This window comes from Prinia subflava, chromosome 3, assembly GCF_021018805.1.
Source record: "Prinia subflava isolate CZ2003 ecotype Zambia chromosome 3, Cam_Psub_1.2, whole genome shotgun sequence".
NCBI lineage: Eukaryota > Metazoa > Chordata > Aves > Passeriformes > Cisticolidae > Prinia > Prinia subflava.
Window position 1 is genome coordinate 47,523,959 of NC_086249.1, and position 15,799 is coordinate 47,539,757.

Sequence of the window (15,799 nt, forward strand, 5' to 3'; positions counted from 1 at the left end):
ACAGTCAACAGAGAGTGTGCACAGGGAGGAAAGAAGTCTCTGCCTGGCAGGCATCAGCCATGCTGATCCTTCCCAACATCCTTAGCTGAACCAGAGCACCCTTCTGACAAGCAGAGAAGCCACTGACCTTCCTCTCACTCCAGAGGACCACAGCAGCAGTAAGGACAACCAGCAGTCAAACTGAAGCCGTTCAAACTCAGTTACTAAATTTAAGCAACCACACAACAGGACATAACTGACCAGAGCAGCATGACAGTCCTTTAGAACCACTTAAATCTCTGCAGGCATGAAAAACCTCAGCAGATCTTCCCAGCATGGAACTATGCCAGAAGTGCAAAATGACACTGAGGGCACAGCCGGTTCTCCTTGGCGAGAAAGACCCTGGCAAGTGCTGGACACACATCCTCCTGGTGGCTGCCCACAGAGGAGCTCCTATTGCTTCCCACCTGGAAAATATATAGGGAGACTTGCCCCCCACAAGCTACTACTCAGTTTCAAAACCCTATTCAGGTTGCTAAGTGACAATAAAGTAGTGCGATCTCACCCAATTTGCAAACCCCAAGCGCTTAAAGGCAAGGAAATGAATTGTCCAGATGATCATAAATCTCATGCTGCCCATCTAATAAACAAATAAATTCTCATCAAATGTAAAAGCTTGCTGAATTCATTACAATAATGCTAACTCTCCCACGAGTACAAGCTCAGGTTTTGTTAATGTGCTTTCAGTATCTAAGTGGCGAAATATCCTAAACAGGGATATTATTCAAACAAAAAAACTTAGCTAGAAAAATATTTTTTTTTGCTCCTTCTTCATAATTGTGCAATATATCATGATAATTTCTACATGGTAAAAGTTTTTTAAGTCAACTATGATCTGACTTTATATACAAAACTTTTATGACCCACATCTAATGAGCACTTAAGCACCAGTTTAACTTTAAGAAGTAATTAGTCACATAAATGTGTACAGGGTGACTGAAGTGTTTCAGCATGAGCACAAATGGTGTACTACAATAAATCCCTTAATTTTAAATAGCATATAATGTAGTGATCTTATTTTTAGCATATCAATGAAATAATATTTATTTTGGGTCAGCATTAAGCTTGTTTGCTGTGATAAATGCAATGTTTACATTAAGAAAGAATGAAGCTTCTTTTCAGTATGATATGGAGACTATAATTTATGGATATCCCCAAGCCAGGCCTTTTTTTTTTTTTTCATTGCTAGCAAAATGAGAGTCGTGGCTTGAACTTAGTATTTAGTAGCACGTATTTTGTAGCTTTTTCTTAGTTTTTAAAAGAAGATTTTGAAAAATGCAACTGATTTTTTCAAGGCCAGAGGGGAAAGGATAAAACAGCAATGTAAAAAGGTGGCAAATACAAAGGTGAAAGAAAGAGTTCTCTCACTTAAAGGCAAAGTTCGGTACCAAAGTATCACAGTGAAAAAACGCCAAACAAAACTAGGCATGCTGTCAATGACTAAGAAGTTCTTGACGTCATTTCCCCCTACTTTACAAATAATAATAAAAAAAGCTCAAAAATTTAATGGCCAACCAGAACAAAATATTGGTCTTGTGGTTCCTTTGCAAGTAAGCTACTGAACTACTCTCACAAGACATCAAACTATGTCTTAATTATCCCCATCAGAGGAAAACAACCAAAACAGCCTGACTACAGAGCATTCTTTTAAACCCAAAGCTCCGTATTCTGAGCATCCATGAATCCACACATTACCTTCTTGCTTTGCTAAGATTCTGAGGTCTACAAACTATGTATGTTCTTCTATAGATCCCTTACAAGAAGCATGGCTGGTCAGAGTTCAGAGAAACTGAGAGGAACATTGTTTTAAAAAAAGATATATATAGCCTTTTGGAGTGTTCCAGAGCTAGAACACTAGTCTAAGCTGCCTTTTATTGTCTTCAGCTAGTTGAAAGAATTTCAATACTTCCCTCCAGAAAAAGGCTTTGTGATAGCCTGTTCTTTTAATCACTACTTCAAATACAAAACCACTGTAATTCTAAGCATTCTGCTTTAGATATCCAAACTAATTTGGCTAGTCCAGCTAGTCATCCAGTAGTCATACAGCAGTCATACAACAGTCTTGCATCCTGCATTCTGACGTGACTGCTGGAAACAATTCAAAATGTTTGCAAATGATCTATATAACCTTACATGGATAAGGACCCAGCTATAGAATAGTCCTTTCTTGAGCTCTGGCGTGGCTGTTATGTGTCTCCAGGACTCTGCACATGAAGTTCACAAGATAAGGCATCTCGGAAAGGGATTCCCAGACGTCATTTATTCTTGAAAAAGTCTCTTCTTTTGCTTCTTAGAAAACAAATTCTCCTTAACGTACAAAATAAACTCAAAGTGTTTCACCCAATCTTTTTTGCAGAAAAGCATTCTCCAGCTCCTTGGAACAAAACATAAAATAATCAAAATTTTGTATTAAAGATGAAAGTGTGATTATCTTTTTTCCACCTTCACAGCTCACCCAGCTGGCTGAGAGGAAAAAAAGAAGTGTAATTCGTGTTATCTTATAGTACAAAATAGCATTAGTACTTTAAAGATTCTATAAAATGAAAAAACAAAACAAAACAAAAAAGAAAAACAAAAACAAACACCAAAAAACCCCTCAAAAGCAACATTCTTTGAAGACCTGCTTGCAAATACCTACTGAAAAATGTTACAAGCTCCTCCTTTCTGGTCCTGAGCTAGCAATTTAAGCTTGCCAATACATGCATCACTAAAATGCCTTAGCAGATTTCATTTCAGTTTTATACAAACATGTGTCAGAATTTGGAATGGTAATGACCACTGTGCCTTAAATAGTGTAACTCTTTCCATTCTAACCCTGCTTGCTTCTATATAGTGTGTTCAGTCATTTTTAACTTCCCCAAACTACCATGTCTTTGTCTGAAATTTTCCTTTAATAGACTCTATTTTGAAAGCTTATGTAGACACAGAGCAATTATAAGAAGCAACAAATATTGCACACCATTTAATGCTAAAAACTGGTTTACTTTGTCCAAGCATACTCTAGAACAGAATAACATATATATATTATATATATATATATATATATATATATATATATAAAATATATATATCTCCATATCAAAACAAATATATTACCCTGTGCATACATGGGTTGCATGTATCAAGGATACACGTTAATGAATATTTCACTTTAAAAACAGGTTAAAGTCCCTGGGATGTGGTGAGAGAAACAAATTTGCCAGATTTTACAATAGTTTTGGGGGGAAAAGGTTTCTGAGATATTTTACTAAGAATGGCTATACAGTACATCAATTTAATTGCAGAATGAAAATTATGGAAAATATGAATACTGAAGACAGATATCCTGCAGCACCCTTCAGTCTGTTCTGTGAACACCATCAGGTGCCAAGAAGTTGAGGATGATTGCTGTGCACTTCCTTGCTAGTGACACTATTCACATTACTGCAGTTACAGAATACACTACCAATTACAATGCATTTTGAAGCTGTGCAGAGTCACACAATCCTAATGCATTAAAAGGATCTCCACTGGGGTAAACTTTGCTACCATGGCATTTTCCTGAGAACTTCTGGTGCAATAAAAAAATCATGTTTCCTTAACTAGAAAGGAATGAACCACTATTTAGTTGAGAAAATTGGGAACCATTAAAACAAGGAAAAGCAGATTACACTGCAAAGAATGATGCTTATGCATTTGCACACTGGTATCACTCACAGCACTTTACATTTAGGTGAATTAACAAGCTATGGTAAACTGAGAGCAATGTTTACCAGAAACAAACAGGAAGTGACTGCTGGGACTTGGCACTGTCAAATGTCACCATATGGAAAAGGTTAGAAACTTTTTGAAGGCTCAGTTCCTAAATGGCTGGTGTTAAGGCAAATAAAACCACAGTGGGGAATTTAATTAATTTACTTTTATTACTCTGTAATGATTTAAGATTGCAAAAAAAATATTAATAACTCTGACAAGAAAATTCAAGTAACAACTTCTGCCATTTAACTAAACAACACTATATTATCTCCACTAATTATAACACAGTCATGCTTCTGAACATCTCCCATGTCACAGCAATTTCATTACTAAAAAAACCCACTGGGGGTGAAGGAGAGGAAGAAAGCTTTGTCCCACATACCTTACAAGTGTATTTATCTTACTCAATACACCACGTGTTCTTGCATTTCCTAAATTATACTTTCTGCTCCAGAATGTCTGTCTCATGCAAAAATAAACACGGGCCAGATACTCAATACAGATTTGAGAGCAAAACACATATCCAATAGAGCTTTTACATTAAGTGGATATGGACCCATTAAAATAGGAAGCCAGGCCAGTGATAAAAGTGCTACTCTTCATCTCCAGTTTTTCTGCAGAGTACTCAAGGCAAGAGTGGGAACTGTAACTGTGCTCATCTGACAACTATATCTGACAATTATATTCCAAGTATGCAGGGATTGTTTCATTTATTAATCTTGTGCCAATCCTCAAGGTGAGAAGAATTCAAAGAGAAAAAGTGTGAGCTTCAATTTGAACCTTTCCTTCTCGACACGTTCCTGCTATAAAGAACTGAAGCAAGGCAATCTTTTTAAGGAATGTGCTTTGCACTACAGCAATTAACTTTAAAGCAACTAGAAGCCAGCTGATGACAGGCAGTTTTTGAGCTGTAGCCCCAAGAACTGAAGTCATCTGTTTAAGGGAGGCACTGACTCTGCCTGTCTTAACCAGCATCTTTAAAAATGAAGAAGCCAAATTTAACACACACATGGAGAACTTTCCATTACTTCAATCTCCAATGTAACCCTGTTTGTAACCCAGTATCATCACATATACTACTTCAAAACTGTCTGACTACAGTTTTCCAAAGTTCTCATAAAACCAAAATGTATATTTTTTTTTCCTACTGAGACACATTTTATGTACTAAATAAATGAGTTTTATTTATTTTGTGAGTTTAAAATAAATTTGCCCCCAAAATGAGGGGGAAAGATAAGTAGATATTACAAAACCAAGAGCTGTTTCCATTAGGAATTTTGGCTCAAAGGTGCTCAAACTTCACAGGATACCTGTCACCTATTTATTCACAGGCATTTCCTCCATGGAACACAGACAAAACCTACAGATGCAAAAGTTTCCAGGATGACATTTAAAGATGCTGGTTTTAATGTCATGAAAGTCCTAATCAGTTTTGGTCCTGATTTCCCCAAAGGTACCTACAGTTACAGTGTCACTCGACAGCCAAGTATGGCTTTAGCAAGCAGCTCCTACTGACAAACATGCTGGCCTAAAGAATAGTCCTCTGGTCCTTTACACCACTACTTGTTCCCTCCTCCTCGAGTTCACAGACACCAACACACATTGATCTTCAAGTTTTCTGTTTGGGGCAATTAACAATAGCCACATTTTGACACACATATGCCTTTAAAATATTCTAAAAATGTAAGAGATAGATATGCATAAACTAAAACTACACCCATAACAGAAGTTACAACGATGTCCAGCCATATCACCAAGCTGTTTCTCTTAGCAACTGACTGTAAAAGTAGTTCCACTGAAATCAATAAGCAGTTTGCCAAGGAAGTTGCTATCCAGAGTGGGTAAGCTATGGCAAAACTGAACAACAGTCTTCTACATAGAACTGTGAACCAATCATAAGCATATCACAAGCAGGCAGTAAACTTTGGTGTAATTACATCTGCCAATATAGTACTCTTGCTTTTCATCTTCTCATTCTCTTATTCACCCCCTGCCCTCAGCTAAATAATTAATTGCTTTTATTTAGGAAGAAAAGAGCAAAGAGTAAAAACTCCCTTTGAGAGCTACACATGTTAGAAGATTTTAGGCTTCTGTTTGTGCTAGTGAAAGGGGTTTGTTCTTGTGCATATATTTTCTAAATCTTGTTATACACACATTAAAAAAATTCCACTCCTGAGTGATTCTGTCTGCAAAGTACCACCATATGGTAGCTTTCACAAATGATCAACTGTACCAAAACATCTAAAAATAACATCTTCCTTAAGTAAAATAAAAACAATTACCAGCAGAGACTTTTGAGTATAGTTCTGAGCTAAGGAATCAATACCACGTCGCTGAAATGCTTCAAGTAAGTAAATAAGCAACCTCTGGAGAAAAATAGCACAGTCCTAAATGGCTCACAAGCATCAATGATAAATGTAATATACATGCTTTGGGTTCTTTCAAAAGTCTATTCTTAGATGTAAGACAAACCAAATCCATTTAATTAAAACCTTAGCTTACAAACACATCCACCAAGTAAGTGAAGCTTAACAAATCTAATTTGAATGAAAGGGACTAGCTGGGTAAAAGAGCAGCTCCCTGATGTTCCCTGCTCTAGTGGTTTCATGTAACCACTGATCACCAACTACTACAACAGCAAACATACAACACCCTTAAACTAAATGGGAGTTGTCTGTCTAAATATAGCTACTTTTAAATAATGCATTGTGAGTTATAAAATAAAGTGCTACTGAATTATTTAACACGGGTCTCATCTTTAACAATGATATATCACTTTTAATTAAATTGAAAGAAAGATGTTTCTATTTGCAGTTGCATATTATTGTAAATTGCAACCAGTAAAGGAACATTTTAACTCCAATTATGTCAGCAGTCAGTTTTTCCTATATATATCTGATTCACAGAAATAGAACTGGGACTCAAGCTAAGATAAGCAAAAGCAAGACTTGCAAGAGCTGTCTTAGATCTTCAGGCGATCCCAGCTTAGCATTCATTCACAGCCTTCAGATACAGAATATCCCACCCATCTGTAACAGTTGGCAAGAATTGGCTGGGATCTCACTCTCACAAACCTGTGTCGATAACATTCATAAGAGGTATGTTTTCCTTGTGCAAGTATCAACCTCTATGAGAGCAAACACTCAAAAGCACTTAATACCACTACAGCTAATAAAGGCATCACGTTCTATAACTTTTAAAACATTCTGAAGACTGCCACACAGAAGAGGGTTAAAGCTGAAAGGTTTTGTAGAACTACGTTTCAAACTCAATGCAACAATTCTATATTATTTACTACAATAACCTTTCAGCCAGGCCTAACATCTGTAAATGCAAAATTAACAATGAGCAACAAAATGGAATGACACATATCAATTAGGAGGTTTCAGGAAAAAACTGCTTTCCACCTCACATAACAGAGTGACATTTCTGTTTAACAACCACGCTTTCTGTTTAAAGGTGGCTGCCTTTTGCACATAGTGCGTGGAGCAAAAGCCCAAGGGAAGAACAGCACCAACCGGGCAGGACTTCACAAACTGCTAACTTTAATGGGTGCTCTGTAGACGAAACAACACCACATGACTTACTGTGTAGAAATCAAACCCTAAGTCTGATCGGTTCAGGCCTGCACGGAGTCACTCTGCCCCTCTAAACAGACACTTCCAAGAAAAACCCTGATCTTCACGTCATTGCATCAATAAGCTCTCCCCAACGGGGTTTTGTGCAGACCCCATCACCAACGGTGGACCAGTCTTTGTAGAAAGTCATGGGATCCTTCTACGCAACAAGTAAGTCTGTTTCATTATTTTTATGCTTTCAAATTCCTGTTTGTTGATTTCAAAGGGGGGAAGGAATTAAATAAATACACCATCCATGAAAAAAGCTAATTCCACTAAGACAATTTCGGCAGCCCGAGACGGGCAAAAAACTGCATTAACCTAAAATTTTGACAGCTGCTTTACGCATCCAGTGCCACGAGCGAGGATGTATAGAAGTTTACTTCTCTTTCCGCGAGGTGCCTTTCAAAGTGGAAGCCGCCTTTCCCTCCTTGGCGGCACTGCCGCTCCCGAAGGGGAGCCCGACGTGCCACCGCAGGCTCGGTGCCCGCCGCTCTGGTGGGGCGCACGGCAGCACCCCCGGCACCGGGGTGAACTAAAAAGGGTGGGTGGCGGCTATGGAAAGTGGCGAGGAAGGGCTCGCCGAGCCAGCCCACCCGCGCCGCAGGGTGGCAGGGCGGGATCCCCGCGGCAGCGGTGCCCGCCGCCGAGGAAGAGGAGCCGGAGGGAAGGAGGGAGGGAGGGAGGCAGCCCGCCGCTTCCCCCACACCCAGGACGCCCGGCAGGGCAGGGCTGCTGCCGGGGCAGGCAGCTTCCCCTCCGGCCAAGCGGAGCCCCGCCGCCCCGGGGGGCTCTTCCTGCCAGCCGGGGACAGATGTGGACGCAACAGCTGGACGGGGAGGAGGGGAGAGGAAAGGAAGGAAGAGGCACGGCTGTCTCACCCCCGCTCCCCCACCCCCGCCGCCGCCGCTCCCGGGGATGCGGGCGGGATGCAGCGGCCGCCCCCGGCTCCGGGCTAGCCCCGCTCTGGGATGGGGATGGAGAAAGCGGCCGTGAAGGCGGCGGGGCTGGCCGGCTCCTGCCCCCCTTACCTTGCTGCGGATCTGGCCCGAGGTGGACACTTTCCGGATGAGTTTCTGGGGGCCCTCGTGCTCCCCTTCGCTGTCCGACGACTCGTCCGCCGGCCCCGCCGCCGCCGCCGGGGCTTGGGGCTGGGGCTGCAGCGGGATCCCGGCGCCGCTCATCCCCGACTCGGCCCCGGCCATCTTCCCGGACTCCTACCGAGAGAAAGCACACGAGCCCGGCTCAGCCAGGGCAGCCGCTGCCGCTCCCCTCCCCGGGGAGGAGGAGGAGGAGGCGGTGCGGGAGGGTGGGGAAAGAGGCGGTGCGGGGGGCGGGGATGGGGGCGGTGGCGGCCGGGGCTCAGTGGGAGCGGAGCGCAGCGGGGCCGCCCGCCCGCCCGGCCGCCATCTTCCGCCGCCCCCCACCACGGTCAGGGCCCGCGGGCCGCGCCGGCCGCCTGCGCCCGCTGCTCGGGACCGCGGCACGGCCACCACGGCCACCACCGGCGGGCGGAGCCGGGCGGACGGGCCGGGCCCCCTGCGCCCCTGCCGACGGGGAGCGGCCCGGGGCGGCCGCCGGCTGCAGGGGGCGCCGGTGCCCCTGCCGGGCCGGCACGGGCAGGAGGGTGCCCGCCCCGCAGGTGAGCGCCGGGGCCAGTCCGGGCGGCCAAACCAGCGACGGGGGCGGGCAGGGCGGCCGGCGCCCCCGCACCTGCCAGGGCTTCCTGGGATGTCCCGGCGTGGCCGGGAGCTGGGACGCGGCACCGGAGCGAGCCCCTGCCGGGCACCCCCCGTGCGCCCTGTGCCGCCCGGTGACCCTCGGAGGGCGGCGAGTGCCGGGGTCTGGGCGCAAGGATGGCGAGACCGGGCGGTGCCGTGCCCAGTCCCTGCCCAGCCCGGACGAGGGTTGTGCCGCTCTCCCCTGGGAGCGCAGGATGTCTCTTCGGACTTGGACGGACGGCATCTGATGCGATGGGCTCCTTATCTGTATGCTGTTCCTCCAGCCAGTCAGCCCCGTGGTAACTATCTGTCAGCGCCAAAGCCTTGGACAGTTTTAGTAAATGCATCTATTCCTTTCCAGCGATTTTCTCCTAATAGCTTAATTTTCTTGTTATTCTATTCATTTTTGTCTTTGTGAAAGAGCAGCCCTTACTTCTGGGGAAAGAAAGGGTCAGGTTTCCTTTTTCATCTCAGATCTGGCAGCTCGCACGATCTTGAAATGTCACCACATGTTCTGAATTGTGGGACTTTGAAATTATTGTGGCTTGTATGTAGTCAATGTTCCAAATAAGTGTTTAAATCACAGCAATACTAAATAAAACACACAACTCCTAGCTGCGTGGACCAGATTAAACATAAGAAAGCAATCAGTACTTGTGGCTTCTATATTCCCACAATTCTATTTATATTTCCAGAAAGGAAACTGACATCTCTTAACATGCTAATAATGCCACAGTACCTAAATACAAAGCATTTAATGAGGAAAAGTAAACAACTGTACAACCTATCCTACACTGCAGACACCTTGCCACAGTCTGAATTTCAAATAGTCTGTAGAGTTTTTATAGTCCAGCCCATTTCTTTTATTGGATTTTTTATTTCTAGTAGTTTTGGGGGAATACAAATATTTCTATGAAGCCTTGGAGTTCTTGTGGCTTAGTTCTGAGTTACTGCACCAGATGCTTCAAATACAATTCTACTACCCACCTCCATGTAGGACCAGTTGTGGAGGTTATATTTTAAAAAATATCAAAAGTAACATTTAAAAATTAAAAAAATCTAATGTTATATTTTAAAGGGGTTTTGATCAAATTACCTACGTGCTCTATTAAAATATTAATAAAGCCTAAATCCTATCATTAATACCATGTCTCACAATGATTGTGAAACTAAGGACTAATTCTGTCTTATTTCACTCTTCACCTGAGAGAGAGTTCTCCATTTTTAAAAACTTGAGCAGATGCAAGTATGCATTGCTCTCAGTAGGTTAATTTAGGGCACATTCTTCCTAATTCTTTAGGAATAAATATAGTTAAAAGCAGTGTTTATGGACACTGTGTCTTTCCACTCTCTTTTCTTCCTCTTCTCCATCTTTATTTTGGGAATACCAAACAATGCCAGAACATGTCTCACTGTAATTCCTTAATTCTTTTGAAGGTAAATGTCACTTGAATATTTCAAGAGGACAACAAGACATCGTTTCCTAATTAATGCTACTGTACTGCACATAATAGTAACTGTGATTTGAGAAACACTTGGTGCTAATGGAACACAAGCAAGATTGACTACGTTTAATTCAATTTAATTAAATAGTGCTGGCTGAACAATAGTAGTTACTGTTAGAATAAATACAAATCTTCAAATTCTGTTCATTTTTAGAGCTTAACTATGAGCACTAGTTGCTGCACACTTTCTGCACCGTGGAGAGGGCAGCATGCATCTTCACGTGGGCTCACCTGACTGTCCAAACACAAAAGTGTGGTTACCAGGAAAGAAGGCACTAGCCTTTCACTTCCAACCAAGTCTCTTTCATCATATCTTGATAAACTTCAGAGTGCTATTAAAAAAACTGTACTATGAGTGTTCTCTCAGGTTACTTAATGTGAAGATTTTAGTTGCAATAACCTAAGTCTGCAAGTGATAGAAAATGTCCCAGAAGAACAGTTCAGTGAGAATATGATATCATGCTTTCTGCGGAATTACAGGCTTTAAAGTCTGAAGTTGTTTAATGTTTACAGAGTTCTCCAAAATGGAGAAACAAAGTGTTAAGCATTGCTGAAAATACACAAGTTACTCATTCATATTAGCATAGAAAGTTGTTTCTACAAAGATATACATTGCCCAGGCACAAAGAGAGTTTTAAAGATATCACTATTTCACTTGTACTTCTTTTCAAAGATATTAATTGATAATCAGGGTCCAGTTCCAGCCTTTACCTAGATAAAGCTGCCTAAGGTAGCCATGAAGTTCACCTCAATAAGCACTTACAACTTGACTTCTATCCCTTCATCTCACAGCTGGTGATCAATGTCAGATTCAATATGAGAAATATCGGATAGCGCATTTCAGCTCAGTGACCACAACTACGAGTACTCTGGCACAAATGGTACCCCTGGACTTCTGCAAGTTGGGCTCTTGAACAATGTGTGACTATATGCAGCCATTAAAAACACATACAATATTTGCACGTGCTGTGTTTTCCCTTCAGAGTTTCACACTTCTTAGAAATGACCTTAAATTTCCTAACTGAAGCAAGGGAATAAGAGGCATAAAGAAAGGTTGGCATTTAAAGGAAGATTACTCAACTAACAAAAAACAGCTCTGCTGACATCATTTGTGCTATGGCAATAATGTCAGCTGATGAGCTGCCCTTTATATACAATATATACATATACACTGTGATATTGCATACATTTAATATACATATAATACACTGTGACATTTTAACTCAACCACACTGAGTCCCAATAATAGGATATGTGTCACTAAAATGCATATGTAATGTACAAAAAAAGCTAAATACACATGCACTCCAGGTGCAATGAAGATTATAGTTTATAATACAGATTACTGCACTATTTGATTCCAGCCTTAAAACTGATTCCCTTTGTAACAAGCATTTTTACATCTCTCTCTCTCTCTGTTTTTTAATCTCTTTGGCATCTGTAAACTAAAGGCTAATACTTTTCTATCCTTTGCTTCAGAAAGTTGTTCTGAGGAAATTTGAACTAATGGTGTGTCAGATTAACAATGGCACGTTAATGACACGTTTAAACATTCATCATGTTTAAAAGATTTTACTGAATCTTTCCTAATTTTGGTGGTTAGGGATAGCTATGGTTTTTAACTGGGCTCCCCACTCTGAACAAGTTCATTTCAGATCTGCTTGTCTGAACTCCCTCTGCAGATCGAATTAGTGATACTATTCTTTCTTGACTTCCTTACTTAGCAAAGAGGAAGCTAAAATATAACATGTATCCATGCCACTGTTAAAGAAAGTAACTACATGACTTGTGGCTGGTTTGGGATTAGCCAAGGGAATCCTGTAACCTGTAGGTTACAACATTAAGGAAACTACTAAACTGTTGTATGCTTTGGAATGAAAAGGTGCAGACCAGGGCAGGTAAAAAAAGCAAACAGATGCTTTGTGAATGTGTTAGAACTTATGTACGCATTTCAAGAGTAACGTAAAACCAAGACTCAGGTTTCATATAAAATATGAAAGTTGTATCTAGAGCTTTGTAAATCATGTGTTAGGCACATTTTTACTACAAAGCTACCAAACCTCCCTTGCAAGAATGCAAGGTGAGCCTTACATTTTAAGTCACTTTTACTTAGCTCCATCATGGGCTCTTACACAACTCTTACTGGATTCAGGAAGAGTTTTTCCATTAAAAAGTGTGCTATGAGTTAAGGAAAGAACTTTATAGAAATTTGAAGTAGTACACAGACAAGTCCAATCCTGATTGGCAGAGGACTTGTGGCTGCATTTAATGTCCATCACTTATTTCTCAGAATAGCTGTAGGAAAAGCACTTCCCAATAATCTGACATAGATTATTAATTGCACAGACCCAAAAAATAGTTTTCCCTATTTTGCTGTTCTTTGTTTTGTGTTTTAAGAGCAGGGGAGAGAGGTTTGTATACTGTGTTTTCCCTTTCATCATTCAGGTCTTCACCTAAATCTCCCTTTGCCCCCGTTATTGTAAAAAGCCATCTTATGAGCAGATGAAAAGAGCAATGTGGCTCTTGCCACAAAGACCACGTATTTTACCAGCAGGTTATCAGGTAAAGGATTGAGTGGATCAGCTGAAATTAGAGTCTTGTAAAGGAAATTGGTGCAATGGTTAACCTTAAAACTGCATTCATGGATATACTCTTTAACAATTGTGGCAATGAAATTATGAACATGACCCGAATCCTGGCCCTTACTGGGGGAGGGGGAAATGGGGGGGGGGGGGGGGGAGGAAGTGCTCTTTGTTTATCTAAGCCGTGCGCACAGAAGGAAACGGGCTTGGATGCTTCAGCCAGGACTCTGCATTTCCGAGCAGAGAGGGGCTGCATTCCATCTGCCTCCCGAGTTTCAGCTGAGTTTTGGATGACGGCAGCAATTTAAATGTCACTGTTTAATAGGATAACGTATTCACAGGAATTGACTTTGCTGCCTTCCTCCCACGATGTCTTCATCTCTCCAGGCAAGAATCTCGGGTTTCCCTTGCCTGATCCTTTCAATGTCAGCTCCGTGTTACCGGAACACACATACAGCTGTTTTCCCTATCACAGCTGCATCTCCGGCAACAGTTTTGGGGCTTGAGGACTGCAGAGGACAGCGAAGGGGGATGTTCAGCTTAACAACAAAAATTAGGATAGTAAAAATATATTTGTGACTGCTACAAGGAAGGGAGTGAACTTAGTTCGTTGTGGGTAGCTCCAGGGCTCGGCTGCTGCTTTCCTGAGGGCGTGCACACCAAGCCACGCAAAGAATGGGTCTCCTCCGTTTGCTCTTTGAAACTGGGTTTACAAGTAAAACCTGGATCAACAAAACGAGTTAGCAAAACACGGTACAGCCATCTAAAGGGGAGCTTGGCAGTGGCACGGGTCCATGCTTCATGTTGCCTCGCCAAGTTCAGGGCCAGAGGCAGCCTAGCCTTGACCTCTTAGATAGCCTGAAATCGCCCAAGCAGCTACCCAAAGCCTATTTTTAGCCCTCCCTGCCTGATGTGTGTGTGTTTGCACAATGGAGAAAAGCCCAGGAGCGGGACCAGACTGCCCTGAAAAGGGAAATCTGATTTTATCGCCTGCTGAGGATGCCGGTGACATGATTTCCTTTGGTTGGAAGGAGGGTCTTCGAGTTGCTTAAACAAACCGCAAAGGCACCTCACCGCAGCTTTTCTCCTGGCCGGCTTGAGCACTCCCCTCCCCTCAGAGCGGCCCAAAAGCGCCCACACCCCGCAAGGCAGGGTGACAGCAGGGTATCCCCAGCCCCTTCCCGCTTAGCCGCCGCGATGGGAGCAATTCCCAGCCTAGCTCCAGAAGAAGAAAGAGGGGAAAGAGTGTGTGTCTCTTTCTGGAAACTGCCTCCCAGCGCTGCTTGGACACGTTGCTTTTGCTGGTCTAAGAGAAGGAGTTTAACGGTGCCAACATACAACCCACCCCCCTCGGCAAAGTTGAAGGCAAGGCTCTCGGTGCTAATCCCAGGCTTTCCACCCGGGCAGTGAAACTCGGGAAGGGCAATGAACCCGGTCTCCCAGAGGGACGAGCTCGTCAACAAATGGCCAGACACGGCGGGGGCGAAAGGCTCCCACCCCCTGCTCCCCGCGGGGAGGGGACTACCTCCGGCGGTCGGCTGTGCTGTGGAGCGGGTCTAGGGAAGGGGGAGGCTGGAGAGCAGAGATAAGGATGATAGCCCGACCCCCCGGGTGAACAATACAAGCAGGAAAAAGGGTTAGGAAACGCCTGTGCAATGGCAAGGCACGCATGTACCTACCAGCTCCTCCCAGGCGGGGCTGCGAGCGCTATAGGCAGGGTACCCATGCTCCTCCATCACCCCGCAGCAGGTCCCCAACCTCCGCGGGGAGAGCGCCGACGGGCAGCGGAGCTCGGTCCGCCGGGCTGAGCCTCCCTCCCTCCGCTGCCGCTGCTCCGGCTGGCAGCGCTTCCCCGGCGCCGCTTGTCCTCCCCCCACCCCTGCCCCGCTCCTCCCTTTTCTCCCCCGGCTCTGTCCAGGCCCCCTCCTCCCTCCCCGCCCGGCTCCTTTCCCTCCCACGGCCACCGGGCTCAGCCCCGGCTCCCGGGGGAGCCGGCCTGCAGCTGCCGCTCGGCTCACATCATCGCCGCCTCCCGCCCCCCGCCCGCCGCGCTGTCCCGGGCGTCCCGCACGCCCCGGCCCCTCCCGCCCGGGCAGCCCAGCGGATCACGGGCAAATCGCCTTGGGCGTAAGCCGGTTTACAGCCGCTCCTGCTGTCGGCGTCGCGGCGGGGCCGGCGGGCGAGGATGCGCACGGCGGTGATGGGAGAAAGCCCCTGGGTGCGCCAGGAGCCGCTCCTGCCCCGCCGGGACACGCCACCTCCCCTGTTTCCCCAGGCTGGCCCCCCGGGTGCTGGCCGGCCCCCACGGGCCCAGCTGGGTGTTGCGGGGCTCCCCGGAGGGAGCATCGCTGCTCCCGCATCGCCCTGGCCAGAGCCGAGCCAGGGTCAAGGCCCCGGTGCTGGGACAGCCCTCTGGCCCCACTCCTCCGCGAAGGCTCCGGGAACGCGGGTACTGGGCTTTAACACCCCGTGGATGTTAAATTGAGTGCGGAACGGCACCTCGTCCCCCAACAGCGGCGCTGGGTGATCCCACGGGCACGTTCAGACAGAGTCCCGGGAGCTGGGACACGGCATAGCCACTGTGGGACAGAGGGCACGGA

At 44.9% G+C, this 15,799-nt stretch overlaps 1 protein-coding gene across 3 annotated transcripts in view; it reads right to left on the reverse strand.

Moving 5' to 3' along the window:
* Positions 1 to 15,105, reverse strand: part of DGKH (diacylglycerol kinase eta) — a 169,590-nt gene extending 154,485 nt beyond the window's left edge. For 2 of the 3 annotated variants that reach the window (XR_010079655.1, XM_063392161.1), the window contains exons 1-2: positions 14,879 to 15,105; positions 8,423 to 8,608 (exon numbers count right to left, since the gene is read on the reverse strand). Coding sequence is in view for 2 of the 3 variants with exons in the window: in XM_063392161.1 (XP_063248231.1) it covers positions 8,423 to 8,608; positions 14,879 to 14,935 (243 nt within the window). In the remaining variant the exon portion in view is untranslated. The remainder of the gene's footprint in view (positions 1 to 8,422; positions 8,609 to 14,878) is intronic. The other variant, XM_063392162.1, reaches the window with a different exon arrangement.
* Between the last annotated feature and the right edge of the window lie 694 nt (positions 15,106 to 15,799).